Source organism: Ranitomeya imitator, chromosome 1, assembly GCF_032444005.1.
Source record: "Ranitomeya imitator isolate aRanImi1 chromosome 1, aRanImi1.pri, whole genome shotgun sequence".
Lineage (NCBI taxonomy): Eukaryota > Metazoa > Chordata > Amphibia > Anura > Dendrobatidae > Ranitomeya > Ranitomeya imitator.
The window spans coordinates 35,791,052-35,817,497 of NC_091282.1; the positions used below are offsets into that span (position 1 = coordinate 35,791,052).

A 26,446-nucleotide genomic window follows, 5' to 3' on the forward strand; every position below is an offset into this window, starting at 1 on the left:
TACAGGTGTATTATATATAAGGGAGATGACAAACATGTATATACTGAGGGGAAAATGAGAGGTGTGAGGTGAAAATGAGAGGTGTGAGGTGAAAATGAGAGGTGTGAGGTGAAAATGAGAGGTGTGAGGTGAAAATGAAAAGGTGTGAGTGCAAAATGAGAGGAGTGAGGGAAAATAGTGGAGTGATGGGAAAATGACAGATGTGAGGTCGGAATGACAAGTGTTAGGGGGAATGAGAGGAGTGAGGGGGAAAATAAGAGGAGTGAGGGGGAAAATGAGAGATGTGAGGTGGAAAATGAGAGGCGTGATGGGAAAATGAGAGAAGTGAGGTGCTATAACTAACCACAGATATTTACTATGCCCAGGCAACGCCGGGCTCTTCAGCTAGTATACAGTACAGACCGAAAGTTTGGAAACACCTTCTCATTTAAAGATTTTTCTGTATTTTTATGACTATGAAAATTGTACATTCACACTGAAGGCATCAAAACTATGAATTAACACATGTGGAATTATATACTTATCAAAAAAGTGTGAAACAACTGAAATTATGTCTTATATTCTAGGTTCTTCAACGTAGCCACCTTTTGCTTTGATGACTGCTTTGCACACTCTTGGCATTCTCTTGATGAGCTTCAAGAGGTAGTCACCAGGAATGGTTTTCACTTCACAGGTGTGCCCTGTCAAGTTTAATAAGTGGGATTTCTTGCCTTATAAATGGGGTTGGGACCATCAGTTGTGTTGAGCAGAAGTCTGGTGGATACACAGCTGATAGGCCTACTGAATAGACTGGTAGAATTTGTATTATGGCAAGAAAAAAGCAGCTAAGTAAAGAAAAACGAGTGGCCACCATTACTTTAAGAAATGAAGGTAGTCAGTCCGAAAAATTGGGAAAACTTTGAAAGTGTCCTCAAGTGCAGTTGCAAAAACCATCAAGCGCTACAAAGAAACTGGCTCACAAGAGGACCGCCCCAGGAAAGGGAGACTAAGAGTCACCTCTGCTTCTGAGGATAAGTTTATCTGAGTCACCAGCCTCAGAAATCGAAGGTTAACAGCAGCTCAGATTAGAGACCAGGTCAATGCCACACAGAGTTCTAGCAGCAGACACATCTCTACAACAACTGTTAAGAGGAGACTTTGTGCAGCAGGCCTTCATGGTAAAATAGCTGCTAGGAAACCACTGCTAAGGACAGGCAACAAGCAGAAGAGACTTGTTTGGGCTAAAGAACACAAGGAATGGACATTAGACTAGTGGAAATCCATGCTTTGGTCTGATGAGTCCAAATTTGAGATCTTTAGTTCCAACCACCGTGTCTTTGTGCGACGCAGAAAAGGTGAACAGATGGACTCTACATGCCTGGTTCCCACCGTGAAGCATGGAGGAGGAGGTGTGATGGTGTGGGGGGGCTTTGCTGGTGACACTGTTGGGGATTTATTCAAAATTGAAGGCATACTGAACCAGCATGGCTACCACAGCATCTTGCAGCGGCATGCTATTCCATCCGGTTTGTGTTTAGTTGGACCATCATTTATTTTTCAACAGGACAATGACCCCAAACACACCTCCAGGCTGTGTAGGGGCTATTTGGCCAAGGAGGAGAGTGATGGGGTGCTACGCCAGATGACCTGGTCTCCACAGTCACCAGACCTGAACCCATTCGAGATGGTTTGAGGTGAGCTGGACCGTAGAGTGAAGGCAAAAGGGCCAACAAGTGCTAAGCATCTCTGGGAACTCCTTCAAGATTGTTAGAAGACCATTCCTGGTGACTACCTCTTGAAGCTCATCAAGAGAATGCCAAGAGGGTGCAAAGCAGTCATCAAAGCAAAAGGTGGCTAATTTGAAGAACCTAGAATATAAGACATAATTTCAGTTGTTTCACACTTTTTTGTTAAGTATATAATTCCACATGTGTTAATTCATAGTTTTGATGCCTTCAGTGTGAATGTACAATTTTCATAGTCATGAAAATACAAAAAAATGTTTAAATGAGAAGGTGTGTCCAAACTTTTGGTCTGTACTGTATATATATATATATATATATATATATATATATATATATATATATATATATGTATATATACATATATAATTTTTTTTTGCATGTAGAATCAACACATAGTCATTTGCATGAAAACTACAGAACGCAAACATTTCTGGAGGATATGATGATGCCGCAATGTTAGGGCAATCATATATATGTAACAGAAGTGTCAATCACCTGCAGCATATGCTTCCTACATGTGACATGTGCAGTGATTTCCCTAGATGCTGAGCATGAAAAGAATCCATTTATTCACCAGCACCTGTTGTCAGGCAGTTTATTTGTATTCTGCCTGAGATGGTAAATCTGTTATACAGGATCAAAAAACATAGCTGTTTTTTTTTTCTATATACAACAAATTATAATATTCTGTCAGCCTGCAGTCACCACTAGGGGGCGCTGAATGACAGTTATATAAATATCCCTGTAGTGAGCTCCCACTAGTGGTGGTTGTAGGGAGATGTAATGTTATACTTTGACTATGGGTATTTAACAGGGAACAGAGGATTTAGATTTGGGTCACAAACAATACATTTTGACAGGATGACACTAAAGAGAAATTGGCAACAGTCTTCTGCAATGATGAGCTCCAGAATTGCCAGTATTATAGTCATACAGGAGGTGGTTAAAATAGGAAATCAGTAAGGCGCAGCTTCAGCCAATAGTTTCTGAATAGGAAGTGATGTCAGAGAAAGGGGTGTGGTTTGGGCAACCTCTGCTGCACAACACAGTCATCTGCAGCAGTAGTTATTATTCCCACTGCTGCAATGTACATCAAAATAAAACATTTCTGGTCTTGGCATGTTACTCCACCCTAATAGCTTCATTTTACTAACTATGAATAAAAGTTTCAATTTCTTATAAACCTTTTCTTTTGCATGTAATGTTTAGGAAATCATGGAAATAATGGCAACAATGGAGCAACTGGGCAAGAAGGAACAAAGGGTGATAAAGGGGACAAAGGAGACATAGGTCCAAGAGGAGAAAGGGGGAACTCAGGCCTCAGAGGAGAAAAAGGCTACCCAGGCGTTCCTCCGGAGCTTCAGGTAAGAGTATGACATCACTTAAAGGGGTTTGTCCACTTTTTTCTTTTCACCAAAAGTGATTTTCATACTAAATGTCTATGTATTTAACTTAATAATCAGCTCACTTTTATAATGAACTAGAATTAAACACTTCCTCTTTAAATGCTTTTTTTTGGCTCAAACTTTTTCACGATGCAACCAATTTCCATTTTTGTGCTTTCGTCTTTTACTCCCCTTCTTTTCAGAGCAATAACTCTTATTTTTCTGTCCACATAGACATACGAGGGCTTGTTTTTTTGCAGGACGACTTGTACTTTTGAATGACACCATTCATTTTACCACACAGTGTACTGGGAAACTGGGAAAAAAAAATCAAAAACAGCAATTCTGATATTGTTTTTTGAGAATTTCTTTTTTGTCACATGTTATGTAGTTAGAACTACTTCACAATATCATTCTCCTCATCAGAACGATTGCAGCGATACCAAACATGTACAGTTTTTAAAGTTATTTTAGTGGTGAAAAATAAAATCAGAAATGTAAAAAAAAAAAATATTTTTGCTTGTGTTACCACTTTCTGGGACTTTTCAGTCGATGGAGCTGTTTGAGGGCTTATTTTTTGAGGGGTTGAGAAGACGTTTCTATTGATACCATTTTGGGATAGATAAGACAATTCAATCACTTTTAACAGTACAGTATATTTGCGGTATTGCCATGTGGCAAAAAAACCCCGCAATTTGGGTTTTCTGTTTATGGCATTAAGCGATCGGGTTACTTGTTTTTATATTTTTAGGAAAGTATATCTGTAGTAATAGGTGGGCGCTAGTGCCAGGAGAGGTATTGCAGGTATGCGGCTGCAAACAGGACAACACCACAACGTTGTGAAAAATTCAAGCAAATAAAGACAAAGAAAAAGAAGTTTGCGCCTGTATATACCCTTTGACGGAAAAAAACTCTTAATAAAAACACATGTAATCCATGATGGCGAATATAAGTTATTACCTTATCTTTAAAATGGTGGTTGAAGTCCAAGGTAAAATCACTGGGATCTTCTTCTTATCCTCCTCCGATACATGTAATAGTTGGTGTGTAGAAAACACACACTGCAGCAGCTTTAGCCAAACACGAAGATCTTCAGAAGTGTTGACCCCGGCCGGTGACAAACGCTCCCTTAGCCTCCTTCCCGATGTAGCACGGGCTCACCGTGCTCCGTAATCGAGGAGTGCAAAGCCGCGTCCGGCTAGCAGGACCTTCAGTGACGTAGGAAGTCACGTGATGTGCGGGAGTACGAGGCGCTGTCAGGACCAAAAAACAATCCAACGCGTTTCGGAGATCTCGATCTCCTTCGTCAGGGATGGCACTTGAACAAACACAGCTGCTTTATATAGTAACTGTTACCTTCACTGCAATAGAACAAGATTGGAGGTGGATATTTTAAATAAAAGCGAACAGCTCTATTTCGCTATTCAAACCCGATGGCTTCATTGAATCCAAATTAAAAATCCAACTGCTCTCTGCTCTCGACATTTTTCTAATAAAATTCCCTTTTCGCCAGTCTTTTTTTTATTATCTCAAGGCCTGTGATTATTGTACCGTTAATTAACCCATTATGATACTCTCCATAATGCTTAGATAATGGGTGGCCCTTGAACTTCTTCCTGATGTTTCTCAAATGCTCGTTGATCCTAACTCTATACAGGAGGAGATGACATACAGGTACATACTATATACAGGGGAGATGACACACAGGTATATACTATATACAGGAGCAGATGACACACAGGTATATACTATATACAGGAGCAGATGACACACAGGTATATACTATATACAGGAGGAGATGACTTACAGGTATATACTATACTACTAGTTTAGTGTGCCCCACATAAATCTTACTGCACGGGCATTTTAGAGCATAAATCACCCCAGTAGTATTACATGTGATGACATCGCAAATTTTAAAGTCCTTTTTCCCACTTGTGATAGATTGCTGTTTTGGTGTTTTTAATATTTTGCATATATTACAATAACCGCAAGGGAAAAAAACTGAAGTTTTTTTTTCCCAATAAAGGAGATAGATTTTCCTTTTTGATTGTAAAAAGGTATTGAGGGGGCTATCAAATTCCCCACATTCTGCGTTTTTTCTAAAAATAAATCTGGGATTCACGGGAAATTTATCGCCAATTATTTTATCCTCTTTAAGTAAACTCCAATGTCTCTTAACAATTTTCTTAAAGATACGCACATTGGAGTTATATTGAATAATAATAGGGATGTCATTAATGATGTCACCGTCTTTTTTAACATTTCCAGTATTTTTCAAAAGCTCTTCATGGGGCTTGCTCGATGCAGCCTGTCTAGCTTTTAAAAAACCGGCGTCATCATATCCTTTGGTCATTAACTTGGTAGTTAAGAGATCTGCCTCTCTTATGAAATTGCGTGAGCAATTTCTATATGCGCGTGAGTATTGACTCTTTGGTACATTTAAAAGCCAGTTGGGGAGATGGCAACTATTCTTAGATATATAATTATTTGAGTCAGTTGGTTTGAAATACGTGCAAGTGTGAATGGTATCCTCCTGTATAAAAAATTTTTAAATCCAGGAAATTAATAGTCTCAAAACTCGTTGTTGCAGTAAAATTTTAAAAATAACTATTTTTATTAATATCATCTAAAAAAAATTCCCCAGAGATTCTGGGCCGCCTGACCATATAAAAATAATATCATCAATAAATCTCTGCCAGAGTACCAGGTTCTCACGCAGCCCGCCACCTCCAAAAATGGCAGACTCCTCACATTTGCCAACATAGAGGTTGGCGTAGCTGGGCGCGAACCTGGCCCCCATGGCAGTACCCCATTGCTGGGAGTAGTAGTTCTCCTCAAATTGAAAATAATCGTGGGTTAAAATAAATTGGATACAGTCAATAATAAACTGTCCTTGTTCACTAGGGATATCGTCTGCTTTATTTAAAAAATACTCGGCTGCTTCATACCCTTTTGTATGCTGAATAACAGTGTAAAGAGATGTAACATCTAGTGTACCCAGGATGTAATGTTCATGCCGCTGAGTTTTACTCAAAATCCCCAAAATATGTGCACGATCCTTTAGGTATGATGGTAACAGAGGTACCAACCTTTGTAAAAAAAAGTGTCCACATATTTAGACATATTGGCTGTTAAGCATTGTATACCCGATATTACTGGGCGACCAGGAGGATTTTCTATATTCTTATGTACTTTTGGTAAGTAGTAAAAAATGGCCATCCTGGGTTGTGTAACCTTCATAAAATCAAACTCGTGTTTATTGAGTATACCAGTGTTGAATCCCTTTTTCAGCAATAACTGCATTTCTTTAATATAACCCGACGTGGGGTCATTTTTCAGTTTTCTATAAGTGTGTCCGTCACCCAGCAACCGCAAAGCTTCTTTATGGTAATCTGATGTATTAATAATCACAATTCCCCCTCCCTTGTCCGCCGGACGAATCGCTATCTCTTTATTTTCCTGTAGTTGTTTTATGGCTTTTCGTTCATCCAAATTTAGATTATATCTGATATTAGAACATTTTTTCTCACTAGTCTTTCCAATATCCTTGATTACGTTTTTCTGAAAAGCTTCAAACGATTCGAAATATTCATTAGGGGGATTGAAGGTGGATTTATTACGGAGATTAGTATGTGAGTATTGTTGAACCTCATTCTCAGAATAATTAGACATCACTGCGTTCTTTTTTTTGAAAATGTTTTTTTCAGGGCCAGTTTTCTCGTGAATAGTTTAATTCCAATAAATGCTTGGAATTTATTAAACCGGGTAGCCGGGGCAAAATTCAATCCCTTATTCAGGAGGTTAATCTCATTTTGACTAAGGTCGTGCTTGCTTAAATTAAAAAATTTTTGTTGTTCCTCCTTATTTAGTTCTTTCTGCTTTTTTCTTTTTTTTTTTGGCGAGTTTCCCCCCTCGGCAGCTCCTCCTGTGTTTCTTTTTGGGGCCACCCGAAAAAACGGAACACTGCTTTGTCTTTTTCGAACTTGTTTTTTCCTTTCAATCATGGTATTAGAATCCAATGCTAAACTAATTTCACTCGCATTGCTGGTTGATGGTGGTTCGTCTAATTCTCTCAAGCATTGGAACCTATTTTATACATTAAGTACAGTATTAGTCATGGGGTGCATTAAAAGAGGTCTGGATACACATGATGAGAGCATTATACTGCCTCTGTACAAATCCCTAGTTAGACCGCACATGGAGTACTGTGTCCAGTTTTGGGCACCGGTGCTCAGGAAGGATATAATGGAACTAGAGAGAGTACAAAGGAAAGGAGGGCAACAAAATTAATAAAGGGGATGGGAGAACTACAATACCCAGATAGATTAGCGAAATTAGGATAATTTAGTCTAGAAAAAAGACGACTGAGGGGCGATCTAATAACCATGTATAAGTATATAAGGGGACAATACAAATATCTCGCTGAGGATCTGTTTATACCAAGGAAGGTGACGGGCACAAGGGGGCATTCTTTGCGTCTGGAGGAGAGAAGGTTTTTCCACCAACATAGAAGAGGATTCTTTACTGTTAGGGCAGTGAGAATCTGGAATTGCTTGCCTGAGGAGGTGGTGATGGCGAACTCAGTCGAGGGGTTCAAGAGAGGCCTGGATGTCTTCCTGGAGCAGGACAATATTGTATCATACAATTATTAGGTTCTGTAAAAGGACGTAGATCTGGGGATTTATTATGATGGAATATAGGCTGAACTGGATGGACAAATGTCTTTTTTCGGCCTAACTATGTTATATGTTACTATGTTATATGTTGTCATTGGTGTTAAAGAATTTTTATGATCTTTGGAAGACCCAGTGGGAATATTAGTCTCATTTACCACTGCAAGATTAGTAGTATTATAATCCGGAGAAAAGGATTCCTCCTCTGACACAGGGTGAATAGAGAATCTGTCATCAGAGAGAGCAATAGATGTCGGACTCCCACTGATTTCATCAATAATCTCAAATTGTGATTCCCTCATGGGTGAATTTTCAACATGATTTTCTGGTATGGCATCTCTACCGAATTTTCGACGTTTTTTTCTCCAATAATTTCTTGTTCCTTTTGATGGATTCTCTTTTGTATGTTGGTAGAGAGAAGTACAACCTCTGGGTGCGATTGATATGGTTTAATTTCATTAAATAGTTTTAAAAATTTGTATCTTACTTTCTAGTAATTGTTTTTTCCTCTTTTCAATAATAAATAAAACTGTGCGTTTGGAAAAGTCTTTAAACATTACATCCCATTCGGCAGTAATACTTGAATCGGCTAGATCACCAGATAGAGATTTATATGCTTAAAGTCCTTTTGGGACGCAATCATGGGCTAAATAACGCTCTAATCTCTCATTTCCTTTAGGAGACATTGTTCCAATATTTTTAATGAGTCTATGGTCTTCTTAATATTAACATCCTTAGATTTACTGGGTGTTGCTGATGGGATAAATTAATTTTTTTTTGGATAGTCTGGATTCTATCCCTTCTATCTGTCCACAGATCAATCATACTAAAAGGACACTGCTGCCTCCCAAAAGAGTGGATAAACACTTAGCAAAGTATATCTGTAGTAATAGGTGGGCGCTAGTGCCAGGAGAGGTATTGGAGGTATGCGGCTGCAAACAGGATAACACCACAACATTGTCAAAATGTTGAGCAAGTAAAGACAAAGAAAAAGAAGTTTGCGCCTGTATATACCCTTTGATGGAAAAAAACCTCTTAATAAAAACACATGTGTATCCCTTCAAAAACAGGATTATTTGTAGATACAGCCTACAGATTATGGTCCACTATGTGCAATAAAGATGAAATAAGATTGTTCGTGCACATGCATATAATTCAGATGGCGAATATACTGTATATACTCGAGTATAAGCCGAGATTTTCAGCCCAAAAAAATGGGCTGAAAGTGCCCCTCTCGGCTTATACTCGAGTCATAGAAGGTGGGGGGGGTCGGCGGGTGAGGGGGAGCGACGCCTGTCAAATACTCACCTGCTTCCAGCGCTCCTGACGCGGTCCCTGCATGTCCCACGGTCTTCGGGCGCCTGCAGCTTCTTCCCCTGTTCAGTGGTCACATGGTACCGCTCATTAAAGTTATGAATATGGACTCAACTCCCATAGGGGTGGAGCCGCATATTCATTACTGTAATGAGCGGTACCATGTGACCGCTCACTACAGGAAGAAGTTGCTGCTCCCGGAGACGTGGGAAATGCAGGGACCGCGTCAGGAGCGCCGGGAGCAGGTAAGTATGTCATATTCACCTGTCCGCGTTCCACCCGCTGGGCGCCGTTCCGTCTCCCCGTCCTCTTGCTGTGACTGTTCAGGTCAGAGGGCGCAATTACGTATCAGTGTGCGCACCACCCTCTGCCTGAACAGTCACTGCGGAGAGACGGGATGCTGAGGAGCAGCGACAAGAGGTGAGTATGTGATTTTTTTTATTTTATTTTTTAGTGCAGCAGCATTACTTGTGGCACAATGCATGGCAAGAACTGCATGGGGCATCTATGGGGCCATAACTGCATGGAGCATTATATGGGGCCATAACTGCATGGAGCATTATATAGGGCCATAACTGCATGGAGCATTATATGGGGCCATAACTGCATGGAGCATTATATGGGGCCATAACTGCATGGAGCATTATATGGGGCATCTATGGGGCCATAACTGCATGGAGCATTATATGGGGCATCTATGGGGCCATAACTGCATGGAGCATTATATGGGGCATCTATGGGGCCATAACTGCATGGAGCATTATATGGGGCATCTATGGGGCCATAACTGCATGGAGCATTATATGGGGCATCTATGGGGCCATAACTGCATGGAGCATTATATGGGGCCATAACTGCATGGAGCATTATATGGGGCCATAACTGCATGGAGCATTATATGGGACCATAACTGCATGGAGCATTATATGGGGCATCTATGGGGCCATAACTGTTATGAAAGGCAATTCAGAATCACAATGGACATAGAGGTCAGAGCACATACAGTGAACTGACAATAACCCAAAATAGAACGAGCTCTGAGACGTGGGAACTCTGCAGACCGCAATCCCTAAGCCTATCAAACCACACTAAAGGTAGCCGTGGAGCGCTCCTGACCAGAACCTAGGCGCCTCGTCACAGCCTGAGAAACTAGCTAATCCTGAAGATAGAAAAATAAGCCTACCTTGCCTCAGAGAAATTCCCCAAAGGAAAAGGCAGCCCCCCACATATAATGACTGTGAGTAAGATGAAAACACAAACATAGAGATGAAACAGATTTAGCAAAGTGAGGCCCGACTAGCTGAACAGAACGAGGATAGGGAAGATAACTTTGCGGTCAGCACAAAAACCTATAAAAAAACACGCAGAGGGGACAAAAAGACCCTCCGCACCGACTAACGGTACGGAGGTGGTCCCTCTGCGTCTCAGAGCTTCCAGCAGGCGAGAAAAACCAATAAAGCAAGCTGGACAGAAAAATAGCAACAAAATAACAAAAGCAAAACTTAGCTTTGCAGAGCAGCAGGCCACAGGAATGATCCAGGGAAAAAACAAGTCCCACACTGAAACATTGACAGGAAGCATAGATCAAAGCATCAGGTGGAGTTAAGTAGAGAAGAAGCTAACAAGCTCACCAGATCACCTGAGGGAGGAAACTCAGAAGCTGCAGTACCACTTTCCTCCACAAACGGAAGATCCCAGAGAGAATCAGCCGAAGTACCACTTGTGACCACAGGAGTGAACTCTGCCACAGAATTCACAACAGTACCCCCCCCTTGAGGAGGGGTCACCGAACCCTCACCAGAGCCCCCAGGCCGACCAGGATGAGCCACATGAAAGGCACGAACAAGATCGGGAGCATGGACATCAGAGGTAAAAACCCAGGAATTATCCTCCTGAGCATAACCCTTCCATTTAACCAGATACTGGAGTTTCCGTCTAGAAACACGAGAATCCAAAATCTTCTCCACAATATACTCCAATTCCCCCTCCACCAAAACCGGGGCAGGAGGCTCAACAGATGGAACCATAGGTGCCACGTATCTCCGCAACAATGACCTATGGAATACGTTATGTATGGAAAAAGAATCTGGAAGGTTCAGACGAAAAGACACAGGATTAAGAACCTCAGAAATCCTATACGGACCAATAAAACGAGGTTTAAACTTAGGAGAGGAAACCTTCATAGGAATATGACGAGAAGATAACCAAACCAGATCCCCAACACGAAGTCGGGGACCCACACGGCGTCTGCGATTAGCGAAAAGTTGAGCCTTCTCCTGGGACAAGGTCAAATTGTCCACCACATGAGTCCAGATCTGCTGCAACCTGTCCACCACAGTATCCACACCAGGACAGTCCGAAGACTCAACCTGTCCAGAAGAGAAACGAGGATGGAACCCAGAATTGCAGAAAAACGGTGAAACCAAGGTAGCCGAGCTGGCCCGATTATTAAGGGCGAACTCAGCCAAAGGCAAAAAGGACACCCAGTCATCCTGATCAGCAGAAACAAAGCACCTCAGATATGTTTCCAAGGTCTGATTGGTTCGCTCGGTCTGGCCATTAGTCTGAGGATGGAAAGCCGAGGAAAAAGACAAGTCAATGCCCATCCTACCACAAAAGGCTCGCCAAAACCTCGAAACAAACTGGGAACCTCTGTCAGAAACAATATTCTCTGGAATGCCATGCAAACGAACCACATGCTGGAAGAACAAAGGCACCAAATCAGAGGAGAAAGGCAATTTAGACAAGGGTACCAGATGGACCATCTTAGAAAAGCGATCACAGACCACCCAAATGACTGACATCTTTTGAGAAACGGGAAGGTCAGAAATAAAATCCATAGAGATATGTGTCCAAGGCCTCTTCAGGACCGGCAAGGGCAAAAGCAACCCACTGGCACGAGAACAGCAGGGCTTAGCCCGAGCACAAATCCCACAGGACTGCACAAAAGCACGCACATCCCGCGACAGAGAGGGCCACCAAAAGGATCTAGCCACTAACTCTCTGGTACCAAAGATTCCAGGATGACCAGCCAACACCGAACAATGAAGTTCAGAGATAACTCTATTCGTCCACCTATCAGGGACAAACAGTTTCTCCGCTGGGCAACAATCAGGTTTATTAGCCTGAAATTTTTGCAGCACCCGCCGCAAATCAGGGGAGATGGCAGACACAATTACTCCTTCCTTGAGGATACCCGCCGGCTCAGATAAACCCGGAGAGTCGGGTACAAAACTCCTAGACAGAGCATCCGCCTTCACATTTTTAGAGCCCGGAAGGTACAAAATCACAAAGTCAAAACGGGCAAAAAACAACGACTTTTCAGAGATGTCGGCTGAGTCCAATCATGGATGGCTTGGACCTTAACAGGATCCATCTCGATAGTAGAAGGGGAAAAGATGAACCCCAAAAATGAAACCTTCTGCACACCAAAGAGACACTTTGATCCCTTCACAAACAAAGAATTAGCACGCAGGACCTGAAAAACCGTTCTGACCTGCTTCACATGAGACTCCCAATCATCCGAGAAGATCAAAATGTCATCCAAGTACACAATCAGGAATTTATCCAGGTACTCTCGGAAGATGTCATGCATAAAGGACTGAAACACTGATGGAGCATTGGCAAGTCCGAACGGCATCACGAGATACTCAAAATGACCCTCGGGCGTATTAAATGCAGTTTTCCATTCATCACCTTGCTTAATTCGCACCAGATTATACGCACCACGAAGATCTATCTTTGTGAACCAACTAGCCCCCTTAATCCGAGCAAACAGATCAGATAACAATGGCAAGGGGTACTGAAATTTAACCGTGATCTTATTAAGAAGGCAGTAATCTATACAAGGTCTCAGCGAACCATCCTTCTTGGCTCCAAAAAGAACCCTGCTCCTAATGGCGACGATGACGGGCGAATATGCCCCTTCTCCAGGGATTCCTTCACATAACTGCGCATAGCGGTGTGCTCAGGCACAGACAAATTAAACAATCGACCTTTTGGGAATTTACTACCAGGAATCAAATTGATAGCACAATCACAATCCCTATGCGGAGGTAGGGTATTGGACTTGGGCTCATCAAATACATCCCGGTAATCAGACAAGAACTCTGGGACCTCAGAAGGAGTGGATGACGAAATTGACAGAAATGGAACATCACCATGTACCCCCTGACAACCCCAGCTGGACACCGACATGGATTTCCAATCTAATACTGGATTATGGGCTTGTAACCATGGCAACCCCAACACGACCACATCATGCAGATTATGCAACACCAGAAAGCGAATAACCTCCTGATGTGCAGGAGCCATGCACATGGTCAGCTGGGTCCAGTATTGAGGCTTATTCTTGGCCAAAGGCGTAGCATCAATTCCTCTCAATGGAATAGGACACTGCAAGGGCTCCAAGAAAAACCCACAACGCTTAGCATAATCCAAATCCATCAGATTCAGGGCAGCGCCTGAATCCACAAATGCCATGACAGAATATGATGACAAAGAGCAGATCAAGGTAACGGACAGAAGAAATTTTGACTGTACAGTACCAATGGTGGCAGACCTAGCGAACCGCTTAGTGCGCTTAGGACAATCAGAGATAGCATGAGTGGAATCACCACAGTAGAAACACAGACCATTCATAGTAACATAGTAACATAGTTAGTAAGGCCGAAAAAAGACATTTGTCCATCCAGTTCAGCCTATATTCCATCATAATAAATACCCAGATCTACGTCCTTCTACAGAACCTAATAATTGTATGATACAATATTGTTCTGCTCCAGGAAGACATCCAGGCCTCTCTTGAACCCCTCGACTGAGTTCGCCATCACCACCTCCTCAGGCAAGCAATTCCAGATTCTCACTGCCCTAACAGTAAAGAATCCTCTTCTATGTTGGTGGAAAAACCTTCTCTCCTCCAGACGCAAAGAATGCCCCCTTGTGCCCGTCACCTTCCTTGGTATAAACAGATCCTCAGCGAGATATTTGTATTGTCCCCTTATATACTTATACATGGTTATTAGATCGCCCCTCAGTCGTCTTTTTTCTAGACTAAATAATCCTAATTTCGCTAATCTATCTGGGTATTGTAGTTCTCCCATCCCCTTTATTAATTTTGTTGCCCTCCTTTGTACTCTCTCTAGTTCCATTATATCCTTCCTGAGCACCGGTGCCCAAAACTGGACACAGTACTCCATGTGCGGTCTAACTAGGGATTTGTACAGAGGCAGTATAATGCTCTCATCATGTGTATCCAGACCTCTTTTAATGCACCCCATGATCCTGTTTGCCTTGGCAGCTGCTGCCTGGCACTGGCTGCTCCAGGTAAGTTTATCATTAACTAGGATCCCCAAGTCCTTCTCCCTGTCAGATTTACCCAGTGGTTTCCCGTTCAGTGTGTAATGGTGATATTGATTCCCTCTTCCCATGTGTATAACCTTACATTTATCATTGTTAAACCTCATCTGCCACCTTTCAGCCCAAGTTTCCAACTTATCCAGATCCATCTGTAGCAGAATACTATCTTCTCTTGTATTAACTGCTTTACATAGTTTTGTATCATCTGCAAATATCGATATTTTACTGTGTAAACCTTCTACCAGATCATTAATGAATATGTTGAAGAGAACAGGTCCCAATACTGACCCCTGCGGTACCCCACTGGTCACAGCGACCCAGTTAGAGACTATACCATTTATAACCACCCTCTGCTTTCTATCACTAAGCCAGTTACTAACCCATTTACACACATTTTCCCCCAGACCAAGCATTCTCATTTTGTGTACCAACCTCTTGTGCGGCACGGTATCAAACGCTTTGGAAAAATCGAGATATACCACGTCCAATGACTCACCGTGGTCCAGTCTATAGCTTACCTCTTCATAAAAACTGATTAGATTGGTTTGACAGGAGCGATTTCTCATAAACCCATGCTGATATGGAGTTAAACAGTTATTCTCATTGAGATAATCCAGAATAACATCCCTCAGAAACCCTTCAAATATTTTACCAACAATAGAGGTTAGACTTACTGGCCTATAATTTCCAGGTTCACTTTTAGAGCCCTTTTTGAATATTGGCACCACATTTGCTATGCGCCAGTCCTGCGGAACAGACCCTGTCGCTATAGAGTCACTAAAAATAAGAAATAATGGTTTATCTATTACATTACTTAGTTCTCTTAGTACTCGTGGGTGTATGCCATCCGGACCCGGAGATTTATCTATTTTAATCTTATTTAGCCGGTTTCGCACCTCTTCTTGGGTTAGATTGGTGACCCTTAATATAGGGTTTTCATTGTTTCTTGGGATTTCACCTAGCATTTCATTTTCCACCGTGAATACCGTGGAGAAGAAGGTGTTTAATATGTTAGCTTTTTCCTCGTCATCTACAACCATTCTTTCCTCACTATTTTTTAAGGGGCCTACATTTTCAGTTTTTATTCTTTTACTATTGATATAGTTGAAGAACAGTTTGGGATTAGTTTTACTCTCCTTAGCAATGTGCTTCTCTGTTTCCTTTTTGGCAGCTTTAATTAGTTTTTTAGATAAAGTATTTTTCTCCCTATAGTTTTTTAGAGCTTCAATGGTGCCATCCTGCTTTAGTAGTGCAAATGCTTTCTTTTTACTGTTAATTGCCTGTCTTACTTCTTTGTTTAGCCACATTGGGTTTTTCCTATTTCTAGTCCTTTTATTCCCACAAGGTATAAACCGCTTACACTGCCTATTTAGGATGTTCTTAAACATTTCCCATTTATTATCTGTATTCTCATTTCTGAGGATATTGTCCCAGTCTACCAGATTAAGGGCATCTCTAAGCTGGTCAAACTTTGCCTTCCTAAAGTTCAATGTTTTTGTGACTCCCTGACAAGTCCCCCTAGTGAAAGACAGGTGAAACTGCACAATATTGTGGTCGCTATTTCCTAAATGCCCAACCACCTGCAGATTTGTTATTCTGTCAGGTCTATTAGATAGTATTAGGTCTAAAAGTGCTGCTCCTCTGGTTGGATTCTGCACCAATTGTGAAAGATAATTTTTCTTGGTTATTAGCAGAAACCTGTTGCCTTTATGGGTTTCACAGGTTTCTGTTTCCCAGTTAATATCCGGGTAGTTAAAGTCCCCCATAACCAGGACCTCATTATGGGTTGCAGCTTCATCTATCTGCTTTAGAAGTAGACTTTCAATGCTTTCTGTTATATTTGGGGGTTTGTAACAGACCCCAATGAGAATTTTGTTACCATTTTTCCCTCCATGAATTTCAACCCATATGGACTCGACATCCTCATTCCCTTCGCTAATATCCTCCCTTAAAGTGGACTTTAGACAAGACTTTACATAGAGACAAACCCCTCCTCCTCTCCGATTTTTACGATCCTTTCTAAACAGACTGTAACCCTGTAAGTTAACTGCCCAGTCATAGCTTTCATCTAACCATGTCTCGGTTATTCCCACTATGTCAAAGTTACCTGTAGATATTTCTGCTTCTAGTTCTTCCATCTTGTTTGTCAGGCTTCTGGCGTTTGCGAGCATGCAGTTTAGAGGATTTTGTTTTGTTCCAATCTCCTCACTGTGGATTGTTTTAGAAATGTTCTTACCTCCCTTCTGAGTATGTTTTCCTGGGTCGTCTTTGTTCGAGTCTAATGTTTTTCTTCCCGTCCCCTCTTCTTCTAGTTTAACGCCCTCCTGATGAGTGTAGCGAGTCTTCTGGCGAATGTGTGTTTCCCAGGTTTGTTGAGGTGTAGTCCGTCTCTGGCGAGGAGTCCATCATACCAGTAATTCACACCGTGGTCCAGGAATCCAAATCCTTGTTGTCTGCACCATCTTCTTAGCCAGTTGTTTGCATCAAGGATCCTGTTCCATCTCCTGGTGCCATGCCCGTCTACTGGAAGGATAGAAGAAAAAACTACCTGTGCATCCAGTTCCTTTACTTTCTTCCCCAACTCTTCAAAGTCCTTGCAGATTGTCGGTAGGTCCTTCCTTGCCGTGTCATTGGTGCCAACATGTATCAGAAGAAATGGGTGGACGTCCTTGGAGCTGAAGAGCTTTGGTATCCTATCGGTCACATCCTTGATCATCGCACCTGGAAGGCAGCAAACTTCTCTTGCAGTTATGTCCGGTCTGCAGATGGCTGCTTCGGTGCCTCTCAGTAGTGAGTCTCCCACCACCACCACTCTTCGTTGCTTCTTGGCTGTACTTTTTGCTGTCACTTGTTGCTGTGTGCCCTTTTCTTTTTTGCTTGCTGGTATTGCTTCATTCTTAGGTGTGCCATCTTCATCCTCTACAAAGATTTGATATCGGTTCTTCAGTTGTGTGGTTGGTGATTTCTCCATGGTCTTCTTGCTTCTTTTGGTCACATGCTTCCACTCATCTGCTTTTGGAGGTTCTCTGACACTTTTTGCACCTTCTGTGACCAGTAGAGATGCTTCTGTTCTGTCTAGAAAGTCTTCATTCTCTTTGATGAGTTTCAAAGTTGCTATTCTTTCTTCCAGACCCCGCACCTTTTCTTCTAAAAGGGCCACTAGTCTACACTTCTGACAGGTGAAATTGGATTCTTCTTCTGGTCGATCTGTGAACATGTAGCACATGCTGCAGCTCACCATGTAGGTTGTCACATCTGCCATGTTGCTCCTAGATCCTGCTGACTTGCTGTGTGTTTTCCTTCTTGTGTAATCTACTCAGCCAAGCTCTCTTGCAATAATGTCCTTCAGACGTCTATGTTCTTGCCGTTCAACTCTGGTCAAGGTCCTATCACACTGCATAGGCTCAGGTTTAAGCTCTGGTAATACCGCCAAATGGTGCACAGGTTTACGCTCACGCAAGCGTCGACCGATCTGAATGGCCAAAGACATAGACTCATTCAAACCAGCAGGCATAGGAAATCCCACCATGACATCCTTAAGGGCTTCAGAGAGACCCTTTCTGAATATTGCTGCCAGCGCAGATTCATTCCATTGAGTGAGCACTGACCACTTTCTAAATTTCTGACAATATACCTCTATCTCATCCTGAGCCTGACAAAGAGCCAGCAAATTTTTTTCTGCCTGATCCACTGAATTAGGCTCATCGTACAGCAACCCAAGCGCCAGGAAAAACGCATCGATATTACTCAATGCAGGATCTCCTGACGCAAGAGAAAACGCCCAGTCCTGAGGGTCGCCGCGCAAAAAAGAAATGACGATCCTAACCTGTTGAATTGGGTCACCAGAAGAGCGAGGTTTCAAAGCCAGAAATAGTTTACAATTATTTTTGAAACTCAGAAATTTAGTTCTATCTCCAAAAAACAAATCTGGAATAGGAATTCTCGGTTCAAGCAAAGAATTCTGGACCACAAAATCTTGAATATTTTGAACTCTTGCCGTGAGCTGATCCACACATGAAGACAGACCTTTAATGTCCATTGTAACACCTGTGTCCTGAACCACCCAAATGTCTAGGGGAAAAAAAAAGGCAAAACACAGTGCAAAGAAAAAAAAATGGTCTCAGAACTTCTTTTTTCCCTCTATTGAGAATCATTAGCACTTTTGGCTTCCTGTACTGTTATGAAAGGTAATTCAGAATCACAATGGACATGGAGGTCAGAGCACACAAAGTGACCTGACAATAACCAAAAAACATAGGACGAGTTCTGAGACGTGGGAACTCTGCTGACCGCAATCCCTAAGCCTATCAAACCACACTAAAGGTAGCCGTGGAGCGCTCCTGACCAGAACCTAGGCGCCTCGTCACAGCCTGAGAAACTAGCTAATCCTGAAGATAGAAAAATAAGCCTACCTTGCCTCAGAGAAATTCCCCAAAGGAAAAGGCAGCCCCCCCACATATAATGACTGTGAGTAAGATGAAAACACAAACATAGAGATGAAACAGATTTAGTGAGGCCCGACTAGCTGAACAGAACGAGGATAGGGAAGATAACTTTGCGGTCAGCACAAAAACCTATAAAAAACCACGCAGAGGGGACAAAAAGACCCTCCGCACCGACTAGCGGTACGGAGGTGGTCCCTCTGCGTCTCAGAGCTTCCAGCAGGCGAGAAAAACCAATAAAGCAAGCTGGACAGAAAAATAGCAACAAAATAACAAAAGCAAATCTTAGCTTTGCAGAGCAGCAGGCCACAGGAATGATCCAGGGAAAAAACAAGTCCCACACTGAAACATTGACAGGAAGCATAGATCAAAGCATCAGGTGGAGTTAAGTAGAGAAGAAGCTAACGAGCTCACCAGATCACCTGAGGGAGGAAACTCAGAAGCTGCAGTACCACTTTCCTCCACAAACGGAAGATCCCAGAGAGAATCAGCCGAAGTACCACTTGTGACCACAGGAGTGAACTCTGCCACAGAATTCACAACACATAACTGCATGGAGCATTATAGGGGGCCATAACTGCATGGAGCTTTTTATGGGGCCATAACTGCATGGAGCATTATATGGGACCATAACTGCATGGAGCATTATATGGGGCCATAACTGCATGGGGCATTATATGGGGCCATAACTGCCTGGAACATTATATGGAGCATCTATGGGGCCACAAAGAACTGCATGGAGCATTATATGGGGCCATAAAGAACTGCATGGAGCATTATATGGGGCATCTATGGGGCCATAAAGAACTGAATGTAGTATTATATGGGGCATCTTATGGGGCCATAAAGAACTGCATGGAGCATTATATGGGGCATATTTTGTATGGAGCATCTTATGGGGCCATAAAGAACTGCATGGAGCATTATATGGGGCATATTTTGCATGGAGCATCTTATGGAGCCATAAAGAACTGTATGGAGCATTATATGGGGCTCTTGATTCAATATGGATATTCAAAAACACTTAACCTACTGATGCCTCAATTAATTTTACTTTTATTGGTACCTATTTTTATTTTTAACATTTACCGGTCGCTGCTGCATTTTCCACCCTAGGCTTATACTCGAGTCAATTAGTTTTCCTAGCTTTTTTGTTCCAAAATTAGGGGGGTCGGCTTATACTCGAGTATATACGGTAAGTTATTACCTTGTCTTTAAAATGGTGGTTGAAGTCCAAGGTAAAATCACTGGGATCTTCTTCTTATCCTCCTCCGATACATGTAATAGTTGGTGTGTAGAAAACATACACTGCAGCCAAACACAAAAATGACATACCGGGACAAGTGTGGGGAATATAGTGCTGCCTTTGTAGCCCCTTACAGGTGATCAAATACTTATTTCATGCAATAAAATGCAAATTAATTATGTAAAAATCCTACAATGTGATTTTCTGTTTTTTTATTTTTAGATTCTGTCTCTCACAGTTGAAATGTACCTACGATAAAAATCACAGACCTCTCCATTCTTTGTAGGTGTGAAAACCTGCAAAATCGACAGTGTATCCAATACTTATATTCCCCCCACTGTGTATATACTGTATATGTATATATTATATATATATATATATATTTTTTTTTTATTTATTTATATATTTTTTTTTAACTAATTAATTTATTTTTTCGTCAGAAAACTAATAAATGTGTCTGTTTTTCACAAGAAGTCATTGACCCTTCCTGTTATCTCTGTAGTTGCCATTACTTTAATAACGCGCTCCGAGTTCTCTGAATATCTGACTATATCCTACGTCCCAATAATCGAGTCCGGGAGAAAAAGGAGGGTTTCCATGGCGATGTGTCCGCATTTCTTCCTTCTTTCATTTATCCGTTCTGTATCTTCTCGGTTCCGTGTTGTCAAGGAGATTGTTTTCTTAATTCTTGTAAGAAGTTTATGGCATTTTTGTGTTTTGTGTTTTTTTTTTTGCTTTTGTTTTAAAAAATTCTTGACTAAATTGTAGAATAAATGAATGTGGGAATAATTCACCAATAATTAATGCGGATGAAAGGATGCCAAATTATGGAAGCGCAGGCTCGGCTAAAGCAAATATTTAACCCTGTGGCGGTCAAAAATTAATTCTCTGAATAAATTAGTTTCTACTACAAACTAACATATTTTATAGTGTTAAAATAAGAAAAAAAAATAAAACAAAACTCGCGGACTTTCGGCGTACCTTTGATCTGCTGCCCATTTCCCCTGCCGATCTTTCCTAGTATCACAAGTACACTATATGGTCAAACTTATTAAAGGGAACCTGTCAACTGAATTTGGCGGGACCGGTTTTTGCCTTGCCTTGCCTTGCGCTGGCATGTACTACGGAGGACATAGAATGAACTTCAATCCAATATTGCGGCCAGCATGCAGCCAGCGGGTAAGGAAAGGGTCAATCAAATACCCGAAAACTCCGCCCATATGACCAAAAACCGGTCCCGCCAAATTCAGGTGACAGGTTCCCTTTAAGACACTTTCCGGACCTCCTATCCTACAACCATAGATATTAATATGGAATCGGCCCCTCCATCATCTGTACAGGGGCACAATGCTGTCAGGGGGTAACGTCCTCTTAGAATCACCAAACGCAGACTCCGCTATCAGACACAGATAGAGAAGTGCGACCCATCACTGCACAGAACACGTCTCCTCCAGAGTCCAGTGGTGGCGGCTTTACACCACTCCATCTGACTCTCAGCATTGTGCTTGGTGATGTACGGCTGCATGCAGCTGCTAGGCCATGAAACATCCGGCGGGGGGAGCAGTGTTTGTGCTCATGTTATACCAGAGGAGGTCTGGACTTTTCAGTTACGGGGTCAGCAGAGTGGTGCTGACTTTTCTGCCCTCTGCTCCTCAGTACTCGGCCCCTGTTCTGTAATGTGGCTGAGCTGCTGCAGTTCCTTCCTCTTCTCAATAGTATCACTCACAGGTGATGGGGGAAGATTTAGGAGGAAGAAATATCATGAACGGACTTGTTACCCCGGTGGCTCCTATTACAGGACCGCGCTGGTATCAGTGAGCTCCGCACTACTGGCCATCCTGTCATATGGTAGTAAAGGCAAATGGCATGGCAGAGGGCTGGAAGATATACACGGAAAGCGAGGGGCCGGATGTTATACACCAGGGTGAGGGGCCAGTTGTAATACACTGTGAGGCGAGAGGCCGGATGTTATTCACCGGGAGGCGAGCCCGGATGTTATACACCAGGGTGAGGGGCCGGATGTTATACACCAGGGTGAGGGGCCAGTTGTAATACACTGTGAGGCGAGAGGCCGGATGTTATTCACCGGGAGGCGAGCCCGGATGTTATACACCAGGGTGAGGGGCCGGATGTTATACACCAGGGTGAGGGGCGGATGTTATACACTGGACACTGGGAGGCGAGGGGCCTGATGTTATACACCAGGGTGAGGGGCGGATGTTATACACCAGGGTGAGGGGCCGGATGTTATACACCAGGGTGAGGGGCGGATGTTATACACTGGACACTGGGAGGCGAGGGGCCTGATGTTATACACCAGGGTGAGGGGCGGATGTTATACACCAGGGTGAGGGGCAGATGTTATACACCAGGGTGAGGGGCCGGATGTTATACACCAGGGTGAGGCGCGGATGTTATACACCAGGGTGAGGGGCAGATGTTATACACTGGGAGGCGAGAGGCCAGATGTTATACACCAGGGTGAGGGGCCGGATGTTTTACACCAGGGTGAGGGGCAGATGTTATACACCAGGGTGAGGGGCCGGATGTTATACACCAGGGTGAGGGGCGGATGTTATACACCAGGGTGAGGGGCAGATGTTATACACTGGACACTGGGAGGCGAGGGGCCTGATGTTATACACCAGGGTGAGGGGCAGATGTTATACACTGGGAGGCGAGAGGCCAGATGTTATACACCAGGGTGAGGGGCCGGATGTTATACACCAGGGTGAGGGGCAGATGTTATACACCAGGGTGAGGGGCCGGATGTTATACACCAGGGTGAGGGGCTGGATGTTATACACCAGGGTGAGGGGCCGGATGTTATACACCAGGGTGAGGGGCCGGATGTTATACACCAGGGTGAGGGGCAGATGTTATACACTGGGAGGCGAGAGGCCAGATGTTATACACCAGGGTGAGGGGCAGATGTTATACACTGGGAGGCGAGAGGCCAGATGTTATACACCAGGGTGAGGGGCAGATGTTATACACCAGGGTGAGGGGCTGGATGTTATACACCAGGGTGAGGGGCGGATGTTATACACCAGGGTGAGGGGCCGGATGTTATACACCAGGGAGAGGGGCCGGATGTTATACACTAGACACTGGGAGGCGAGGGGCCTGATGTTATACACCAGGGTGAGGGGCGGATGTTATACACCAGGGTGAGGGGCAGATGTTATACACTGGGAGGCGAGAGGCCAGATGTTATACACCAGGGTGAGGGGCAGATGTTATACACTGGGAGGCGAGAGGCCAGATGTTATACACCAGGGTGAGGGGCAGATGTTATACACTGGGAGGCGAGGGGCCAGATGTTATACACCAGGGTGAGGGGCGGATGTTATACACCAGGGTGAGGGGCCGGATGTTATACACCAGGGTGAGGGGCCGGATGTTATACACTGGACACTGGGAGGCGAGGGGCCTGATGTTATACACCAGGGTGAGGGGCAGATGTTATACACTGGGAGGCAAGGGGCCAGATGTTATACACCAGGGTGAGGGGCGGATGTTATACACCAGGGTGAGGGGCCGGATGTTATACACCAGGGTGAGGGGCAGATGTTATACACTGGGAGGCGAGGGGCCAGATGTTATACACCAGGGTGAGGGGCGGATGTTATACACCAGGGTGAGGGGCCGGATGTTATACACCAGGGTGAGGGGCCGGATGTTATACACTGGACACTGGGAGGCGAGGGGCCTGATGTTATACACCAGGGTGAGGGGCAGATGTTATACACTGGGAGGCGAGAGGCCAGATGTTATACACCAGGGTGAGGGGCAGATGTTATACACTGGGAGGCGAGGGGCCAGATGTTATACACCAGGGTGAGGGGCGGATGTTATACACCAGGGTGAGGGGCAGATGTTATACACTGGGAGGCGAGGGGCCAGATGTTATACACCAGGGTGAGGGCCAGATGTTATACACCAGGGTGAGGGGCCGGATGTTATACACCAGGGTGAGAGGCAGATGTTATACACTGGGAGGCGAGGGGCCAGATGTTATACACCAGGGTGAGGGGCCGGATGTTATACAGTGGGAGGCGAGGGGCCAGCTGTTATACACTGTGAGGCAAGAGGCCGGATGTTATTCACCGGGAGGCGAGGGACCGGATGTTATACACTGGGAGGCGAGGGGCCAGATGTTATACACCAGGGTGAGGGGCGGGATGTTATACAGTGGGAGGCGAGGGGCCAGCTGTTATACACTGTGAGGCAAGAGGCCGGATGTTATTCACCGGGAGGCGAGGGGCCGGATGTTATACACTGGGAGGCGAGGGGCCGGATGTTACACACCAGGGTGAGGGGCCAGATGTTATACACTGGGAGGTGAGGGGCCAGATGTTATACACCAGGGTGCGGGGCCAGATGTTATATACTGGGAGGCGAGGGGCCGGATGTTATGCACCAGGGGCAATGGGGCCGGATGTTGTACACCAGGGGCAATAAGGCTGGAGGAAGAACCTGATCTTCTAAGAATACTGTCATCCACCTTATGTCAGGTCGGACCAGTCAAAAATTGTAAAAGACAGAAGGGTAGCTTGTAGCTCCTGAGTCCCACTTCAAAATTTGTTCTGGGGGCCCCAAGTACGATCTGCACTTTATAATACTGACACCTCCTCTTGTGGCAGAGGCACCCTTATGTCTTCTTAGACAACCGGATCCATGTGCTCTTCTCACCTCCACTACCTTACGCCTCTGTAGCAGAATCACAGCCATGCCAAGACATTGTACATGTTATCCATTCCATCGTACATATAACTTCAGACGTGGCCTCTTCTTTCGTAGGTCGCCTTCATGGCCTCCATGGCCACTCACTTCAGCAACATTAACAGTGGGATCATCTTCAGCAGCGTGGAGACAAATGTCGGTAACTTTTTCGACGTCATGACTGGAAGGTTTTCAGCCCCCGTAGCAGGTATGCAATTAGCGGTAATGGGATAATAGTGTTTACTCTGTCATGATCGTTATTGGGCCTTCCGGAATCTTCGGTCTTTACATACTTCGTGATGTAAAATTAAGGAAAGTCCGATATGGACTGAACTAGGGGTTTTACATTTTATGGAAAGTTTGATATTTTGGCACTTTGTGAGAAGATAGCAAGATGGACAAGAAGAAGATGGTGTCATAGATCCACCGAGCCAAAAGGGACATTCACTTTAGAACACTTCTTGTTAAAGACCAAAACAAGTTGCAAAGTAACTTATCTAAGGAACCAAAGTCAAGATTTTACCTAGAAAGTTGTTAGAAATCCATACCAACCAGAAAGTGTACAGACACAGAGGGGTATTAAGTACATAAAGGGAGAGAACAGTTGATACTTGGGTCCTGGTTTCGAAGACAATGTTATATGGGCAACACAGGGATAGTTAGATAAGTATGTTGAGGCAGTAGGCTAGTCTGAAGAAAAGCATATTTAGGGCACGCTTAAAACTGTGGGTATTGGGGATTAATCAAATTGTCCAGAGTAGTGCATTCCAAAGAATTGCCGCAGCATGCGAGAAGTCTTGGAGACGGGAGTGGGAGATTCTGATTATTGAGGATCTTAGTCTTAGGTCATTAGCAGAACGGAGAGCATGGGAAGGGTGGTAAACTGAGATGAGGGAGGAGATGTAGGGTGGTGCTGATCCATGGAGCGCTAAGTGATAAGTTTATATTGAACTCTGCAATGGATGGGTAACCAGTGCAATGACTGGCACAAGGTAGAGATATCGGTGTAATGGTTGAATGAAAATATTGAATACGTTGATGCAATTTTACTAAACTGTTAGCAAATGATGCAAAATTTACGAAGAACGAACACAGTTCACAAATTAATGGTAAGTGATAAACTGGTCATAGCAGATGAAGAGCGGATATTGAGGGAACCTGTCCGTCTGATCTTACTAACAACGGTGTTGTCGGTTCACCAGGTGCCCTCGATGCCATAAGGTTTTCCTGTCATAACTTGACTTCACGGCTTTTTGTTGCTTTGTTCAACCCAAACTCTCAGTGGACAATAAAGGGTTCTGTCCATCTTAAAGGTGTCTCTGATGGGTATCTTCCTCAACATAAAGTATGGACAAAGAGTACATCTCTGCCTTTCACTCATTCTGTCTTTTTCGCTGGTTCGGCCATTAGTTGTCTCTGCTCTGTTACCCTAAGGCTTTCTTTGCTGCCCCAAATTTTGACTACTCATTGGAGGAACAGAAGCATCCATCTGCCATCTTTTCCGATTCTTCTTCCTAAGACACTCCTGGGGGTAAACCAGCCCTCCTCCTTTTGAAGGTTACTCTAGGACCTCGTC

The 26,446-nt window shown here is 43.7% G+C and overlaps 1 protein-coding gene across 3 annotated transcripts in view; it reads left to right on the plus strand.

Annotated features, from left to right (window-relative positions):
• C1QTNF3 (C1q and TNF related 3) overlaps positions 1 to 26,446 on the plus strand; it is a 236,635-nt gene that overhangs the window by 174,188 nt on the left and 36,001 nt on the right. For all 3 annotated transcript variants that reach the window (XM_069745978.1, XM_069745976.1, XM_069745977.1), the window contains exons 3-4: positions 2,934 to 3,088; positions 24,949 to 25,078. In XM_069745978.1, the coding sequence (XP_069602079.1) occupies positions 2,934 to 3,088; positions 24,949 to 25,078 (285 nt within the window). The remainder of the gene's footprint in view (positions 1 to 2,933; positions 3,089 to 24,948; positions 25,079 to 26,446) is intronic.